Genomic DNA, 15,111 nt, shown 5'->3' with positions numbered 1-15,111 from the left:
TCCACATTACATCAAGTACTTAAAATTAAATCAGATAAAGGCCTGAAAGATGCTTTGTATGGATGGATTTACATTGTAAGCAAAACTGACTGGATGACGTTTTCTATTTCTAATTCCTACGATTCTGTGATTTTGAAAGATACAGTCCTCTACTGCTTATGAAGCAGGAAATGCTACAATTATTATCTATGTCATATGGATTTTTTTGCCCTTTCTACAAGACAGATAATGACAAAGGAAAAAAGGCAGAGAAGTCAACAGAACACCAAGTGAAATGAGGCATCTATATGGCACAGTCTACACAGCTCAGGGACACTCTTGCTGGCTGTCTTTATTTAATCAATCAAGTCAACCTTCATATCTATATATCTCTAGATCTAATGATCTATAGATCTACAGATATATATAGAGAGATATAGATATAGATATAGATATAGATATATAGATATATCCTAAAAGGACGGTTAATAACAGTCTAACTACACCTATGGCTTTAGTTTATTTTCAGTTTTGTCAACATGTCAAGCTAGAGAAAAAGGAGATGTACAGAGTTACACAGTACAGGAGAGGTTCTCCTGTATTTCAAAGAAGTGAAAAATTTCTTTATTTTCACAAACTTCTCATTTGGAAACCCGTTTGAAATATATTCTAGGGCTACAGAGTATAGCTCTGTGAAAGCTACAAGTAACTGCATCCCAAAAGATGGGAATGGCTTAAGCATCAGTAACTCATCTTTCTACATTTATTCCTCTTTCTATACGATTATTGAAAAAATAAATAAATAAATTAGAATTACACAAAAAAAATACTTCTACAAAACACTCAAAAATACATTTAACTGTATACTTAAATTCCACATAAGGATGTGGTTTGTTTAAGATCAGACACTTTACCCATACTATTTATAAGCCTGTAAAAGGTATTGTTCAGAAAATTAGCAAATATACCAGGTGCAAGTTTTTGTTTGCAAGGGAACTTCACAACCATATTTGTAACATAAATAATAGTCGTTCTGAACACAAATAGCGGCAGCAACTTCGTTATCAAAGTACAAAAATATGCTGGGTTTTTTTCTATATTTACAGGATCAACGTATAAAGCTGAGAAGAATAAACACTTCTTTGATCATATTTCATTGATCACTAGAGAAATCTTTAAGAATGTCTTGGTTCCTTTAATCTATTACTTTATCTCAGCGATCATAAAGTTGTCTCTTTGTAATAGAAAACCTGTTCTTCAGAATCTCCGTTCATGTTGTGTCCTCTCTTTGAACTAAATTTTTCAGAATCCCATTGGCTCTATCTACACCACAACATTCATCTCTTACTGAGACAGAAGAGACAGAACAGCCACGATGTCTTCATATCTGCTAAAATAAGTTTAATAAATGTTGATCCGCTGCAACCATGTCCCTGTGCAGCAAGTTATGCTGATACTAACCAGGTTCCCTTGCAACTCTCTTCAGCTGATGTACAGCACTGAAGAAATATTTTTCAGCTACTGTATTTCAAAATGCAGTCTAGGTGTTGCTATGTACATCCAATTTGAATTCTCTAACAGTTCTGTCCAAAAAAAAACCCAAAAAAACAAATCACAGAGCAAGAGGGAAGAGGAGTTTTATATGTAGGTCATGAGAAACCCATTCCACTTCTTTCACTTCTATCTTGATTTAGACCTCTTTCTCCTTTCAGAGGTTAGTCAGAATACTCCCATTCACTCCTGCTGATGCTGTTCAATTTTGCTTACAGAATCCTACATCTACTGGAGTAAAGATTAAAAGTTTTGCATCTAAAGCATTTGTCCCACTCTATTATTCCCCAGTACCTGCTGTTAGTATTTTTGTTTTTCATGGAACAATTCACAGGAAGTTTGTGCATTATAGTGATTTTCCAGCCTCTGTGACTGTCAGACTGAAGCAAGGACAGCTTAATTCCAGCCCTTACTTTAGTAAAGGCTCATTTTGAGCAAAGTGGAAGGGTGTTGGCTGGAAAAAATGACAGGACCACTGAAGAACACTGGTTAGAACATGCTTTGGGGAAAGTCAAAGGAAGAATTAATTCCCTTAGGTAGGCAACTCCTCTCACATGAGCAAGCCTACCTGAGCTACTTACTGAAAGCATCAGCTCTGCTAATGCAAATCTCATTTTTTTTTTCTCTCACCTGAGAGAGGATTTTCTTCCTTATATTAACTTCCACATAATCAATGCAAATTTTAGTAAGAACAGAGTCAAGTCAGTGTTCAGGGCTCCTTAAGAATCTTTCATCTCCTTGCACACTAGAGCCTGGCTGGCAAAAGTAGTTCAAGTTCATAAGCCTTTTTTAATGTAATTCAAATTAAGTTTAAAAAGGAATTCAAAAATAAAAGAGATTTCTGACTGAACAAGAAGTCCTCTCCATACATGAAGGAATAAAACTGTTTTATGTATGTCATGTGTATGCCTGTGATGTATTTTTAATGAATAATTTTCTTTCTTCTCTTTCCAAAGCCAGATCTTAGAATAAATGTTTAGGTTCCCCCATTCAATTAAAAAACAGCTCCACATTGTGTTTCAGCAAATGCACAACCTTTAAACTTTCATTCACATTTTTGTTCTTGCATTTAATTTGAACCAAGCCACTGAATATGTATGTACTCCTGTTGCAGACACTGAACATTACTATATAATAATGCAGATATTTGCAGTACTATTCCAGTACTGCAAGACTTGATACCTGCTTTTCTGTGAGAATGACACGGCCAAGGAGCTGATCTTCCAGCCCTTTCATGGTAACAGTAAAGTCAATCACGGTTGTTCTTGCACTAATTTCTGGAGTATAAACAGGATTAGCCACCTTTGTTGTCATATAGAGGGTAAACCCCTTCGCCAGATCTACCTCCTTGTCACCTACTTTCACCTGAAAATAAAAAACATTTCTCAGTTTTCAAAAGCTGAATTCAGAAAAACTTATTTTTTCAGAAAAAAAATAAATCTATGAATTCTTCTTTTTATGTTTTCACTTACACTTTTTAAACTTTCTGATTAAGAGTAAAAAAGTCCCTCAAACAACCCCATGAGTTTGCTACTCTTTTTCTGTTTTAAAGGTACAAATCATGTCAGTATTCAGACTACCCCATACCCATCATCTGTCCTACTGGGTTTTAATTTCATGTCTACAATCCATCTTACTTTGTGTGCTGAACCAGATTTTATGAAATTTTTTTCCAAGATGTTATCTAGAGCAGGATCAAGTTCCTCCCCAATGTCTTCAATTAAGAGAGGTCGGCCAAGGGACAAGCAGTCTTCTATATGACTTCTGAAGAACTTGTGGTTCATAGCTGTAACCTAGGAAGATTGAGGCACAACACAGCATGCATTTGAAAGTACACACAAAACAGCACAAAATTGATGGCAGCTATAAAAAATTATACCATCCTGTGGTATCTATACAAATGGCTGCATTTTAGGGACCAACACTTGCCTCTGCTGACATGAACGGAAGCTTTGCTTTAAACGTAGGAGGATAGGAGATCACATTTCTTTCTTGTTACTTATTTACTTATTTATCTGCATATCTATCTAATCATTTTAATATCTTAATGTCTCCTAAATATAAATAGTTTTATGCTTAGAACACTAATGTGAAGTAGGGAAATATGTATGGAGTTCAGAAAGGGAGCCAGTGTTACATAGGAGGCCTGATCATTCAATTTTCAATTCAGTTCCACCAGTCTTTAAATCACTAAAAGTAACACAGACTCCTTTCCATTTATTTAAATTTAATATATTTAACATAATCCTTTAAGATGATAATTGAATAGCCTTTACAGGCATCTCTTAAGTCATGGTTTTTGGGTGGTTTTTTTACCAGGAAAAAAAAAAATTAGGATAGACACGTTTTTAAAATAAATCCTTGTCTTGCAGGCAAAGCTCTTTGAATAAGGTATAATTAAAATATCCAGAGGCACATTACACAGAATTTAACCAGTATATAATTTAAAAATAAATACTGCGTTCCACCACTCTGCACTTTTTGTTTGTTATAATGTAGGCACATGTGTATCCACCAAAACAGCATATTGCCTACATTTATTTCAAATTCAGCTGAGGGATAAAGCTAGTGTCTGGGTGACCAACAACATAACACTAACAAGACCATAGCAAATTGCAATATCCCAGATGTAAGCCATAATTGTATTGTGCACTTGTGTATTTAGAAACTTGACATAACTCTTTTCCTACTGGACTTACTGGGGAGAACTCAGATACAGAGCAGGAGATAAAAGTCTCCAGAAAGGTGGAGAATGAGAAACGACCTTACAACCTTTTACCTCCCTCTTTGTTTCTTTTTCACTATGGAAAGCAATTAAAATCATCATAAAAATAAATATGCCATAACATATCATTCCAAGCTATTTTGCCCTGTTATTGATACCCTGATATAGAGTATGGGTTCTGCATCAGTCTTGTTTTAGTTTCTGCATATCTGTATACCACTAAACACCAGATTCAAATTACACATGGTCAAAGTCTGATGACACAAATGACACACACATTTTAAAAAATTACAAATTAACTATTTACCTGAAGTCCATTATTCTTTTCCTTATTTTTGATCCAGCTTTTTCCTTGACCTTGTGGATCAATCAGCAAAGGATATCTAGATGCTTTTGTGACAATAATGCCATTTTGAATTGAAAGGTCATCATTTGGAAGACCCTGAAGGTTCCATTCACCCACTGTAGCATTGTCAACAAGCATACCAGTAAGGTTCAAGTTCTAATAGAAAATATGCAATTACAAAATTAGTACCAGCAGAAAACATGTAAATACAAAATTAGTGCCAGTTAGAGGAGCTAAACTAAAACATCTGCTGGGTGGTTTTTCTTCTTATTCTGATCAGAATGCATGATAGGGTATATTTGGTAGTTATTGCTTACTTTTTCTTTTCTTTAAAGTTCAGTGGCTCTATCGTTGCAGTTGAGCAGTAATGAAAATAATTTCTGTTGAGGCTCTGATGTCCATCAGAGAGTGTCAAAAAAAACTCTGAAGTCAGTTTAATATCTAATGACAAACTGATTTTTTTGCCATTTTTGATGGCAAACTCTTTTCCTGACAGTTCAAGTGGAAGTGTCATCTTGCTCACAAGAGCTTCCACCTGCTGGAAAGTGCCTTCCAGGTACAGGATGGCTGTGGGAGACTAAGAGAAGAAGCTATGGATCAGTAACCATGAACTATCATGAAAGGTTATTGCTGCTAAGTTAAAAACCCTTCACAGTTCACATACTCTCCTAAAGTCAGATTTGCACTTGTCAACTAACTTGCTTTATGTTATTCACTATGAAAAGTAACTGGCCTCTCAAAAAGGTGTGTGTGAAGAAAACCGTGCTGAAAATAGCAAACCAAACTCTCCAATTTAGAAAAGCATCTTAGTAAGGATTGAGAATTTAAAACACAATAAAATTGAAGGGTTTTTTAATTTGCTCCTTATGTTTTTCATTCAACAATTCCTACTTGTAGGCTTTCTCTAAAAACATGTTTAAAATAAAGACATGTAAGAAAGAAAGAAAGGAAGTAAAAGCCTGCAAATCTTGCAAGAATCACATAATTCAGCATCTGAAGCCTAAAGCAAAACTTCAAATACTGTGAGAGTTGTGATACAGTCATGAGACCTAATGATACCACTGGCTTCAGGATGCCAAAGCTTTTTTACCCCTTTGATTTTTTTACTGCTAAAATTATTGAAGACTCACAATGAAGCAACAAACCATTCTCAGAAGACAAAGAAATTTTAGGAAACAAGTTTCCATTTGTGCAAAAGACAAAAAAACATTTAATAGGCAAATTTTTCAGCAATTAGAAACCATGTTTAGCTCCTTCAGCAGACGAGTAGGATATTTGAACTTTTTCTTACCTACAGCAATAAGTATCAGTCATCCTGCAGCTCTGAAACTCAGCTAATTTAAGTGCCTAACTAAACAGATAGGTGGCTAATTTTAAACAGATCTTTCTAAATTGTTATGCCTAAATGACTCATACACCCACGGTCAGTTAGTTTGTGAGAAAGCAAGGCAGACATCAATCCTTTTGCTTGAACTGCAAAGCTGCTTTCCTTCCTGTTGTGTGAAGCATCAAGAAAAGCCCATCTTCTGCCTTTTGTGAGTACTTAATTCCCTGGGGAAAATCAAGACTCTCTTAAATACACTATGATGGAAATCATAATTCTGTTTTTAATGGGAACTGTCTAAACAGAACGGCAAACATGTTTTGAAACTCATCAACTATGGTATTCTCCATCTAACTGAGACATATTGGGAGGGGGGAGAATAAGCAACATGAAAACTGTAATAAAGTATTCCTCAAATTTTCAAGGATGTAGCCAAATAGGATTGTGGTCAAAACGCCTTCATGGAAGGAAAATTTTAGTTCTTTAGGTATTGCTTTCTTAGGACATTATATATCCAGTTTCTTATCCTTAAATGGTGAGAAACTTGATAGATATTCCCCAAGCTAAGTAGCTTTTAAGAACATTTTGTACACGGAATTTGAGAAAGAGCCTCCCTGGGATGATTGTATGTAGGATAACTCCCATGCCACACTGGTTAAGAATCTAGCCTGAAACTGCACTGCTCCTGGTACTTTATTAATAAATCCATCTTGGCCTTTCATATTTTTTATCATCAGCAGCTTTCAGAGAATTTTACTGGGCGAGTCAGAGTCATTCATCTTTTGGGCTGGATTGTACGTTTCACTCTGTCAGGTCAAGGTTAATCAGCATTACAAGAATTATGCTAACCTAATATAAAAAATAATAAAAGAGATATTCACAAGTAACTTCTAGGAAGTGAACACTTTTCCCCTTATGGAAAGATGTCTCCTTAGTAGAGATTTTAAGTGCCAAATCCCAAAAAACCTGAAATGAAGATGCAGATCTACCTTTAGCTGTTTCACAATGATACAACTGTACACAGGTTGCTCAGTAGTTCACAGTACTTTCCAGCAGCAACTGCTCTGTCAAAATCTTTGACAGCTGAGAACAGGAATTGTTTGAGCTTAATGCCTTAACTCCTGTGCTGAGAGGAAGAGAGAGTCCCTGAACTACTTCTCCAACCTTCACTGCTGAAAAATTGTACACAGGTACTCAGAAAACCAACATAGAAGACAACATAGATTACTCAGAAAGACAGTTTTAATTACTATGGCCTAAATTCTGCCTTCAGCATGAATATGTCTTCCAGGTACAAGGAAGAATATTAGACTGACCTCCTAAAAGTCATGGAACAGGAGCAAGGCTGCTGCTGGCCATGAGCAAAGCCATGGCCTGCACCAGAACATCTGCCAGGTCTGGCACTCCTGAGGCAGATAATGGTAAAAGTAAAGGACAAGATTAATGCAAGGGATTCCTGCCCTGTGTCATAGTCTCACCATGCTGGTTGCTCACCTTAATAAAGGTAGAATATGAAGTGGCATATTCTATGGAGGAGATACTGCAACGTCAGCCTCACTGGAACAGCCTCAGTGGTGACAAAGGTGCATGGATTTAAAAGCTAACATTGGAGCAAGCTGAAGTGATGAAGCGCTGCAAACCAAGCCTTGCAAAATGCGGGGTTTCTTTACATCAATAATTTCTACAAGACACTTCAAATTAAACTAAATTAAATGTTGTGGGTACACAACAGATGGCATGACAGGAGGGTATATACTGATAACACACGGAAGTGCAAAGGTGATGTTTCCTCTTATGAAAAGGTAAATGTATTCTAAGTTGATAAATTTTACTTTGTTTCCTGTATTATGCTATTTCTCCCAGGGCAGCTGACTTCAGACAGCATTTCTCTCTCAGATTTGTCCAAGCAGTGTCCTACATACAAACTGTGAAATGCCTGACAGTATAAAGAGGAATTTAAAATGTATTGGTTTAGAAGCTCAGTTGTCAACTGTTCATATTTTTTATTTATTAAAAATTTGATTGAATGTGACAGACTGTATATAATCTTCCAATTATGTACTTTTCTGGAATGAAATGCTCCGCATGTAATTTTTCAGCAAGGCAAAGAATAAGGTCAGAACAAAACATGAATACTTACTTTACTATATGGAATCTTGCTATTGTCCATCTCTTTCTTCCACAATTGGAGTAGCAAATTCCTGTACTCCTGATTGAAAGGTCCAGAGTAAGAGAGAAATCCGGTGGCCAGAAGAACATTCCCCACCAAATTAATAATTTGATTTTGAAAGGTTTTGCTGCTTGCTGTCCAACGAAGCTGTATGTAAAATATTAAAAAGAAGTTAGCTTGAGCAGACACAAAACTAACACAAACATCTAACTTAAAAATTTATCTCTTTCTGTTAAGTGATTTTTCTTCAAAACAGGAGTTCCTGTTCCTGGATTCCTTTAAATCATTCTTTTCAGAAGTAGAAGTTTGGAAGTGATGGCAACCACCTGACCAAGTAGAGAAAAAGCATCTTTGCGAACAAGCTGGTCAAACTGGTAAGAGCTTTAAAGGAGGAACGAAGTGGCAGGCAGAGGAGGACCAACAGTCATGTGAGGAAGTGGAGGACTAGGCTGGCAAACAAAATGTGTGGGATGAGATTAACTGTAGGGACATTGCAATTAACAAAACAGGTCTAACGGAGGACCACCCTAAGGATACCCACATAAAAGTGTCCACCAGACAGAATGGTGGGGACAGCTTTTATACTGCTTATAGAACATTAATTATCACAGCTGGGCACCTTTCTGAAGTGTTTCTACATGAATGTACACAGGATGGAGAACAAAAGAGGACTCGGCATGTGGTTCAAGAGTCATGATATGATGGGGGTTGTGGGAACATGGTGGAAAGTCATCCACAACTGGAGAGCTGCACCAGCTGTCTATGGGCTTCTTAGGAAGGGCAGGCTGGGAAGGTCAGAAGAGAGGTTTTCATCCATTTGAGAGAACAGTGAAATGCATGTGCTCAGCATGGTAGCCTTGAGGATGGACAATATTCCATTTGGGAGCTTATAGGTTAGCATCAGAAGGAAGATCAACATGGGAGATGTGTCTGTCTGTCACAGACAACGTGATTAACAGGAAAAAGATGAGGGCTTTTTCAGTCAGGGGAAGAAACCTTGCATCCACAGGCCTTGGGCTACATGGGGAATTTCAACAACCCAGTATCTAATGGGGCAACACAGAAACACAAGCAATCTTGAGGTTTTAAGGAAGGCATTGACAAAATTCTCAACACAGTCAAGTGAGGATTTAAGGAGGGAAAGGCAGTTTGCTTAACATCAAACTTGCAGATAAAGAATTGATCGGGTATATAGAATCCGGGGGCAGCCTTGGCTGCTTAGCCCTGAACACAGAGAGTGCAGGGGGAACTTGTATACATGTATCTATGTGTACAAATACATGATGGGAAGGTGTAAAGAGGAAGATGCCAGACGTTTTTTTCACTGGTACTCTGTGAAATGACAAGGGGCAATGAACACAAATTGGAAAATTAGAAAGTCTAATTCAATACACAAAAAGTCATTTTATTTCAGTGACAGTGGTCAAAAACTGAAATAGGTTGAAAGGGGAAGTTGTGGAATTCTTGAAGATACTTGAAACCCAGCCAACAAATACCCTGAGCCTTGAGTAGAGGGGAAGGAGGGATGTGTATTTTGGGTTAGATGATCTTCAAAGGCCCCTTCCAATTTCAATTATTACATGATTCTGCAATTTCATAAGTATTATTTTTTAATGTATTTAAAAATTTAAAAATAATAAACTAATATTTTTGCTTATTCCTTCCTTTACAGATTGCAGTTCCCTTACAATCACTCTGCATGCAATCTGGATCAGGACCTACATGCTTCAAGTTTAGAAAACACACATTTAACCCAGTGTCAGTTTTGCCCAATACTCCAAGTGTCATACAAAGTTTTTAAATTTTTTGTCTGAATTTTCAAAAGTAGAGTGGAATAACAGCTCTTACATAACCTCATAGCACAAGGCTTCAGAGAACCCACAATAAGACATTGTAATTTCCTATTTTTGTGTTGCTTTTAAGTTTAGAAAAAATATGATAAAGAATCTAAGATTTCTGACTGATGTAATTTGAAGGGAAACTATGCAAAGAAGTATTGAAGTCCTGGCCTCAGAGGACACAACGAAGTTAGAAGTAAAAACTCTCATTAATTCTGACTTTGTGTGAAATCCATGAAGGAATTAACAAAGCAAATAATAAGAGAGGAAAAAGAGTATCCCTCTTCCTCCGAAACCCTTAGGACTGAAGCCAGAAAGATCTGCATAGGAAAGGTAAATTTCAAGCTTGGTGTATAATTCTGTAAAATTCTGTAGCCCATAATTCTGTAAAAGGCTCCAGTAGAAATCTGAGCTTCAATTATCATTCAGGAAATTAGTCAAGCTTCAAATTTGTATTCTTGTATACTTGGTGAGAAAAAGAGAGTAATCCTTCTTATAAATATTTTAGGGTAATTATTTAGGTTAAGCCTAATTCCTCTTCTTACTAAAGCTAAAAGGAATTTGGCTCCTTGGCTTTAAATCTGAACTTTATCCTAATATGAGTCATATAATATAACATAAATCTTCATAGAGAAGAATTAACACAAGAAATTGCTTTACTTTTTAGATACATTAACTTCAAGGAAAACTACCTTTCATATAACTAAAAAAAGTTTCATGTGATATCAAGATGTCACCACGCCTTGAATTTTCTGAGCACTGCTACGATCATAATGGAGCTTTCTCAAAACTGCACACCTACTTTGTGCTGGAAACCTACACACATGTGCTAATACCTTTTCTCCCCCCAATCCTTCGATCAGAGCCGTGGCATTGTTCATCTTCCTTCGGCACGCCTCAGCATCATCGAGCAAGGCCTGCTTCTCCTTCATAGCAGCATCATACATGGCTTGTACTTCATCCAGTTCCTTTTGCTTCTCATCCAGCTGATTTTGTGCACTATTCAGTTCCATTTGGGCAGCTGAAAGTCTTCCTTCTTGCAAAGCTAAATTTGCCTACAGATATTTAAAATTAAAGAGTAGTTAATACTTATTTTTTGGCAGAAGTAAATGACATTCATTTAGTGGCACATACTGTACTGTGTTTGGTACTTCTAAAAATAATACATTTTAAGATGACAGAAATTTTTTGTTTTCTTTTTACTTCTGGAACAGAAGCATAGCATTAAAGTTATTTAAGACAATCTTTAGATGTTTTAATAATATTTTCAGAATGTTCTATTGAGCACACAATGACCAATGATTTTAAATCACAATACACTTGAAATAGCTGTATACTAGACATATGAGGCACCATATACAATGGGTTACCTTATATATATGCCTACTGTAATACATTCACAGTGCAAAAGAAATTTTATATTGTCTTCATTAATTATTCAGTAATAAAAATTATAATAGAAACTACTCTTCTGCTCTCTTTTTCCATCAATTATTTCTACAACAAAAATATAACAAATTTTCCTCCTCTGGAAAGTAGAACTCTAGAGACTTTTTTCTGGAGACATATCTCTATAAATTTGCATGATGACTTACCAGTCATTTAAATGTGGCCTCTTAACTTTTATACTCCTAACAGGGTTGAAAAAAATATTCTGTGAATTCAGAATGTATTTCCATATACATTTGCAAAGGATTAGAGCCTGACAAATTTCTTATGAAATTCACACTTACAGATAAAGGTTGTTTCCATTTACTCTGAATATTTAAAAGAGCTTGTTTAAATACCATGTATCTTATTTCTGGTTTTTTTCTTCTATAAGAGTTATGAAGATGGAAACCAAGGATCTGTAAAATCTGTTTTATTACGAATATGAAACTTGACACTCGCATTACATCACACCAGAAGAATAGCAGTAGAAACATCTCTTCAAAGAGGTAACTCCTAGTTAACAATATAACCATGGGTTGGGGTCTGGTCTATTTTAAAAGAGTGGTTAGTGAGCAGGGAATTAGAGAAACACATATGTATTAATCAACAAAGTAGGTGACTAATATCTATGTACATTTATGTTGCATGCACGTGTATTGGATACAGGTAAATTCCATGTATCTGTGTCATGTATATTAGCAATCTCGGTATATGTACACAGTATATGCTAGAGAATAGCACTGTCAGTAAAATTTCATATACTGTAGCCACCTGCTATGCTGATAGATCCTAGAGATAAAAAAATATTTTTTGGAATCCAGATGAACCAGTAAAATGTCTGCCCGCAAAATTACCATCATGTAAGAATGCTGAAATATTTTTACCTCACTTTTTGTAAAAAAAACATTAAAGAGCATCGCCTAGAAATAAACACTGCTCAATCAGTGAGTCTTGATTAAACCCAGCTAAGCAGATTGTGGAACAATTGCTGTTATGTTTTAGTGAATCTTGGACCATTGGGCAAATTTCCAACCGCAAAGGAGTTTTTAGGAGGTGGAGTAGTGTTACTGTGCCCTGCACCGGGCGAAAAGGTAAGATACAAGAGACAGAGATACTGCAGGGTTCCTTGTGCATCTGAATAAGAAAGGCCTGACAACAGATGGCTTAAAAAGACAACTGCCTTAAAAAGATTCATAAGAAGAAGACAAACGGTGAGTAAACTTTACATCCCTTCAAATGCTGGGCACCCCACATTCATGCAGCATCAGAGAGAATGAGGATAGTTTTGCCTATGGCATCCTGTGCAGAGCAGCCCATGAAGAGAAAACTTTCTCTTTTGGCCATTCAAACTACCTTAAACACCTCTTTTTATTCTGTCTTATTAAAGCAGATGCCTCATTTAGCCATCTGCTGTCAGGCCTTTGTCAGATCCAAAAGGATACCTGCCCCAGCCCTCTTCTACCTCCCCCCACCACCTTCCCTACTGCAGAGCATCCTTGTATCCTTAAATTCTCTGAGGGCTAAAAATGGGAGTCAAACAATATTATGACATACTGTTTCAGTCCCAGCTGACCATTGCTAAGGTTACACAGGAAACAAGATCCTTGGAGGGCTGTGATGAACAGCCTTGGCAGAACAGCTGGAAAAACAGAGAACTTACACCTGGCTGTGTGGATTCATATAACACCTTGACGTTTATCACAGCAGAATGTGAACTTCAATGGAAAAGGATGGGCATGCGAATTCCCAATACATATGAAAAATGATGCCTTGTAAATATGAAAAGTAGGTCTCTGTGCAGCAATAAGCTGCCCAGAAAAGTGCAAAACAGACTTCCCCATTCTTAAAAACTCTTAAAAAGCTATCAGCTTTGAATATGTATGGACAACAAAGCAGTATTTCAGACATGAGTACAAAAAAAAAGTATATTGTATTCTAACCTGAAAAAAAATCCCTAAAATTATTTACACAAAGCTACAGATTTTCTGGAAGATGACCTATAATAAGAAACTATTTTACAGACAATTTGACCAGAATTCTCAGCCAATTTAAGGGTAATCATAACAAAATATAAGACATAATAATACTAGTTTGATTTACAGGCTTATTGATCATATGTGATGAGAACAGGTTAGTTGCATGAAACTGACAGTCAACATACCATGATTTCTATGTGATTTCTGAAGGCAGAAACACTACTTGTTTCAGATGACCCTTTGAAATCATCACTATTCACTTTATCCCTGTTTTTTTACCCCAAACTGGAGTTTTCAAAATTTCATGGGTACAAACACTGTTTTTGTATTGACATCACTGGCAGGTTGGCTGGCAGCCTCCCATAGAGAGCTCTGCCATGAAAGCAGGAGGCAAGTTCTGCTGCCAAAGAGAATCTTCTGCACAAGAAGACTATTACAGCTGCAATCAGCTCCAAACAAATATCTCCAGCCAATATTAGGCAGGAAGGAAATATGTTTCCCAGCCACTAAGAACCACTGTGGCCTTTCTAATTTTATGGCATTGCTCTGTGAACAAGTTTCACACCCTTCATTTCATCCCTCTGAATTACGCAGCAAAGCAAGGATACACAATTTGTTCCAGATGGATGCAGTGTGAAAGCCTGAATAAATGGATTTTATGCAGATGAATTGTGAGGATTTAAGACATGAGGTCTGCGCTCCTGGAGAAGTGATGCTATGCTGGAAGATGCCTGGGCTTATGTGAGAACAGCAGCTTCAGCCTTTCCTTGCCTTTGGCATTGTGGGGAACCAGACAGACAATCCTCTCAACACCAGCTCCAGCCAGTGCTGCTACCTGCTCTCTGCATCTGTCTGCGTGGGGCAGGTACAGAGACAGCACCTGCACCAACAAGGGCCACCGCCTAAAGAGCTAAGCAGCTGTTTTGACTTCTTCCAAGCTGCCCTCAGAGAGGACTTTATAGCAGGTGTTGAGATGTTCCTGCCCCTTTTCAGATTTTTGCGTTCCACACAAAAACAGAACAAATACATAATTACAGTCACAGCTATACTCTTAAATGTAACATGCACGGGACCTTTCTCTGGTACTGAGGTTAACCAGCATAAAAAACCTCACATTAAACTCTCCCAGACTCTAAAACAGTGTGACTGCATGTTGACAGCCTTGTGGAAATGGCTCTTGGACCAGGCTAGAACCTGAGAGGTGCCCACAGACTACTGAAAAATGCTGTTTAGCCAAGACCAAATCCACACTGGAGATAATTCTAACAATTTACCAGTGTAAATGGTCACTTTCCAGGGCCTAGAAAAATTCACTAGTACTATTTAATTTATTAATATTGACATAGACATTAAGTTTCTTACTGAATTATTGCAAACTCAGTTTTGCAAAGTAACGAGTATATCTGACCCTGATCCAAGGGAGCAGTTCAATAAAAATGACTTCTCCAACAAAAAAAAAACTCCACACATTTAAAGCTATTCCTGCTCTTGAATAGATTGCCCAGATCAACTCCAAATCACTCTGAAGAGCAACTGCTGCTCAGAAAATTCAGGAAATGCTACTAGGAGAATCCCATTTAAAAAATACTCCAAAACTATAGAGTTCACCACAGGTAAGGATGATTTGGAGCTGTCCTAGCACTTCTCTTCTTAAGGAATTTCAGCTTTCAAAGTCCATTGTTCTTACAGTGTTCTTACAGCACTCAGTGATGCTGGACTAGGCCAGAAGGCTTCTTGCACTTGGGCTCTGTGACTCTGCTGCTGACCTTCT

The 15,111-nt window shown here is 36.9% G+C and overlaps 1 protein-coding gene across 1 annotated transcript in view; it reads right to left on the bottom strand.

The window, feature by feature from the left end:
• The window catches only part of LOC102112159 (dynein axonemal heavy chain 5-like), a 151,066-nt gene that overhangs the window by 42,119 nt on the left and 93,836 nt on the right, over nt 1-15,111 (bottom strand). Inside the window, exons 61-65 of the mRNA XM_014255866.2 lie at nt 10,770-10,988; nt 8,066-8,242; nt 4,563-4,757; nt 3,168-3,323; nt 2,713-2,895 (exon numbers count right to left, since the gene is read on the bottom strand). Of these exons, the coding sequence (XP_014111341.2) occupies nt 2,713-2,895; nt 3,168-3,323; nt 4,563-4,757; nt 8,066-8,242; nt 10,770-10,988 (930 nt within the window). The remainder of the gene's footprint in view (nt 1-2,712; nt 2,896-3,167; nt 3,324-4,562; nt 4,758-8,065; nt 8,243-10,769; nt 10,989-15,111) is intronic.

Source organism: Pseudopodoces humilis, chromosome 1 (genome assembly GCF_049639895.1).
Source record: "Pseudopodoces humilis isolate 2021_Gansu_Grassland_sample_001 chromosome 1, ASM4963989v1, whole genome shotgun sequence".
Classification (NCBI taxonomy): domain Eukaryota; kingdom Metazoa; phylum Chordata; class Aves; order Passeriformes; family Paridae; genus Pseudopodoces; species Pseudopodoces humilis.
The sequence above is the reverse complement of the archived record's forward strand: the minus strand, read 5'-3'. Positions and strand labels throughout refer to the sequence as shown.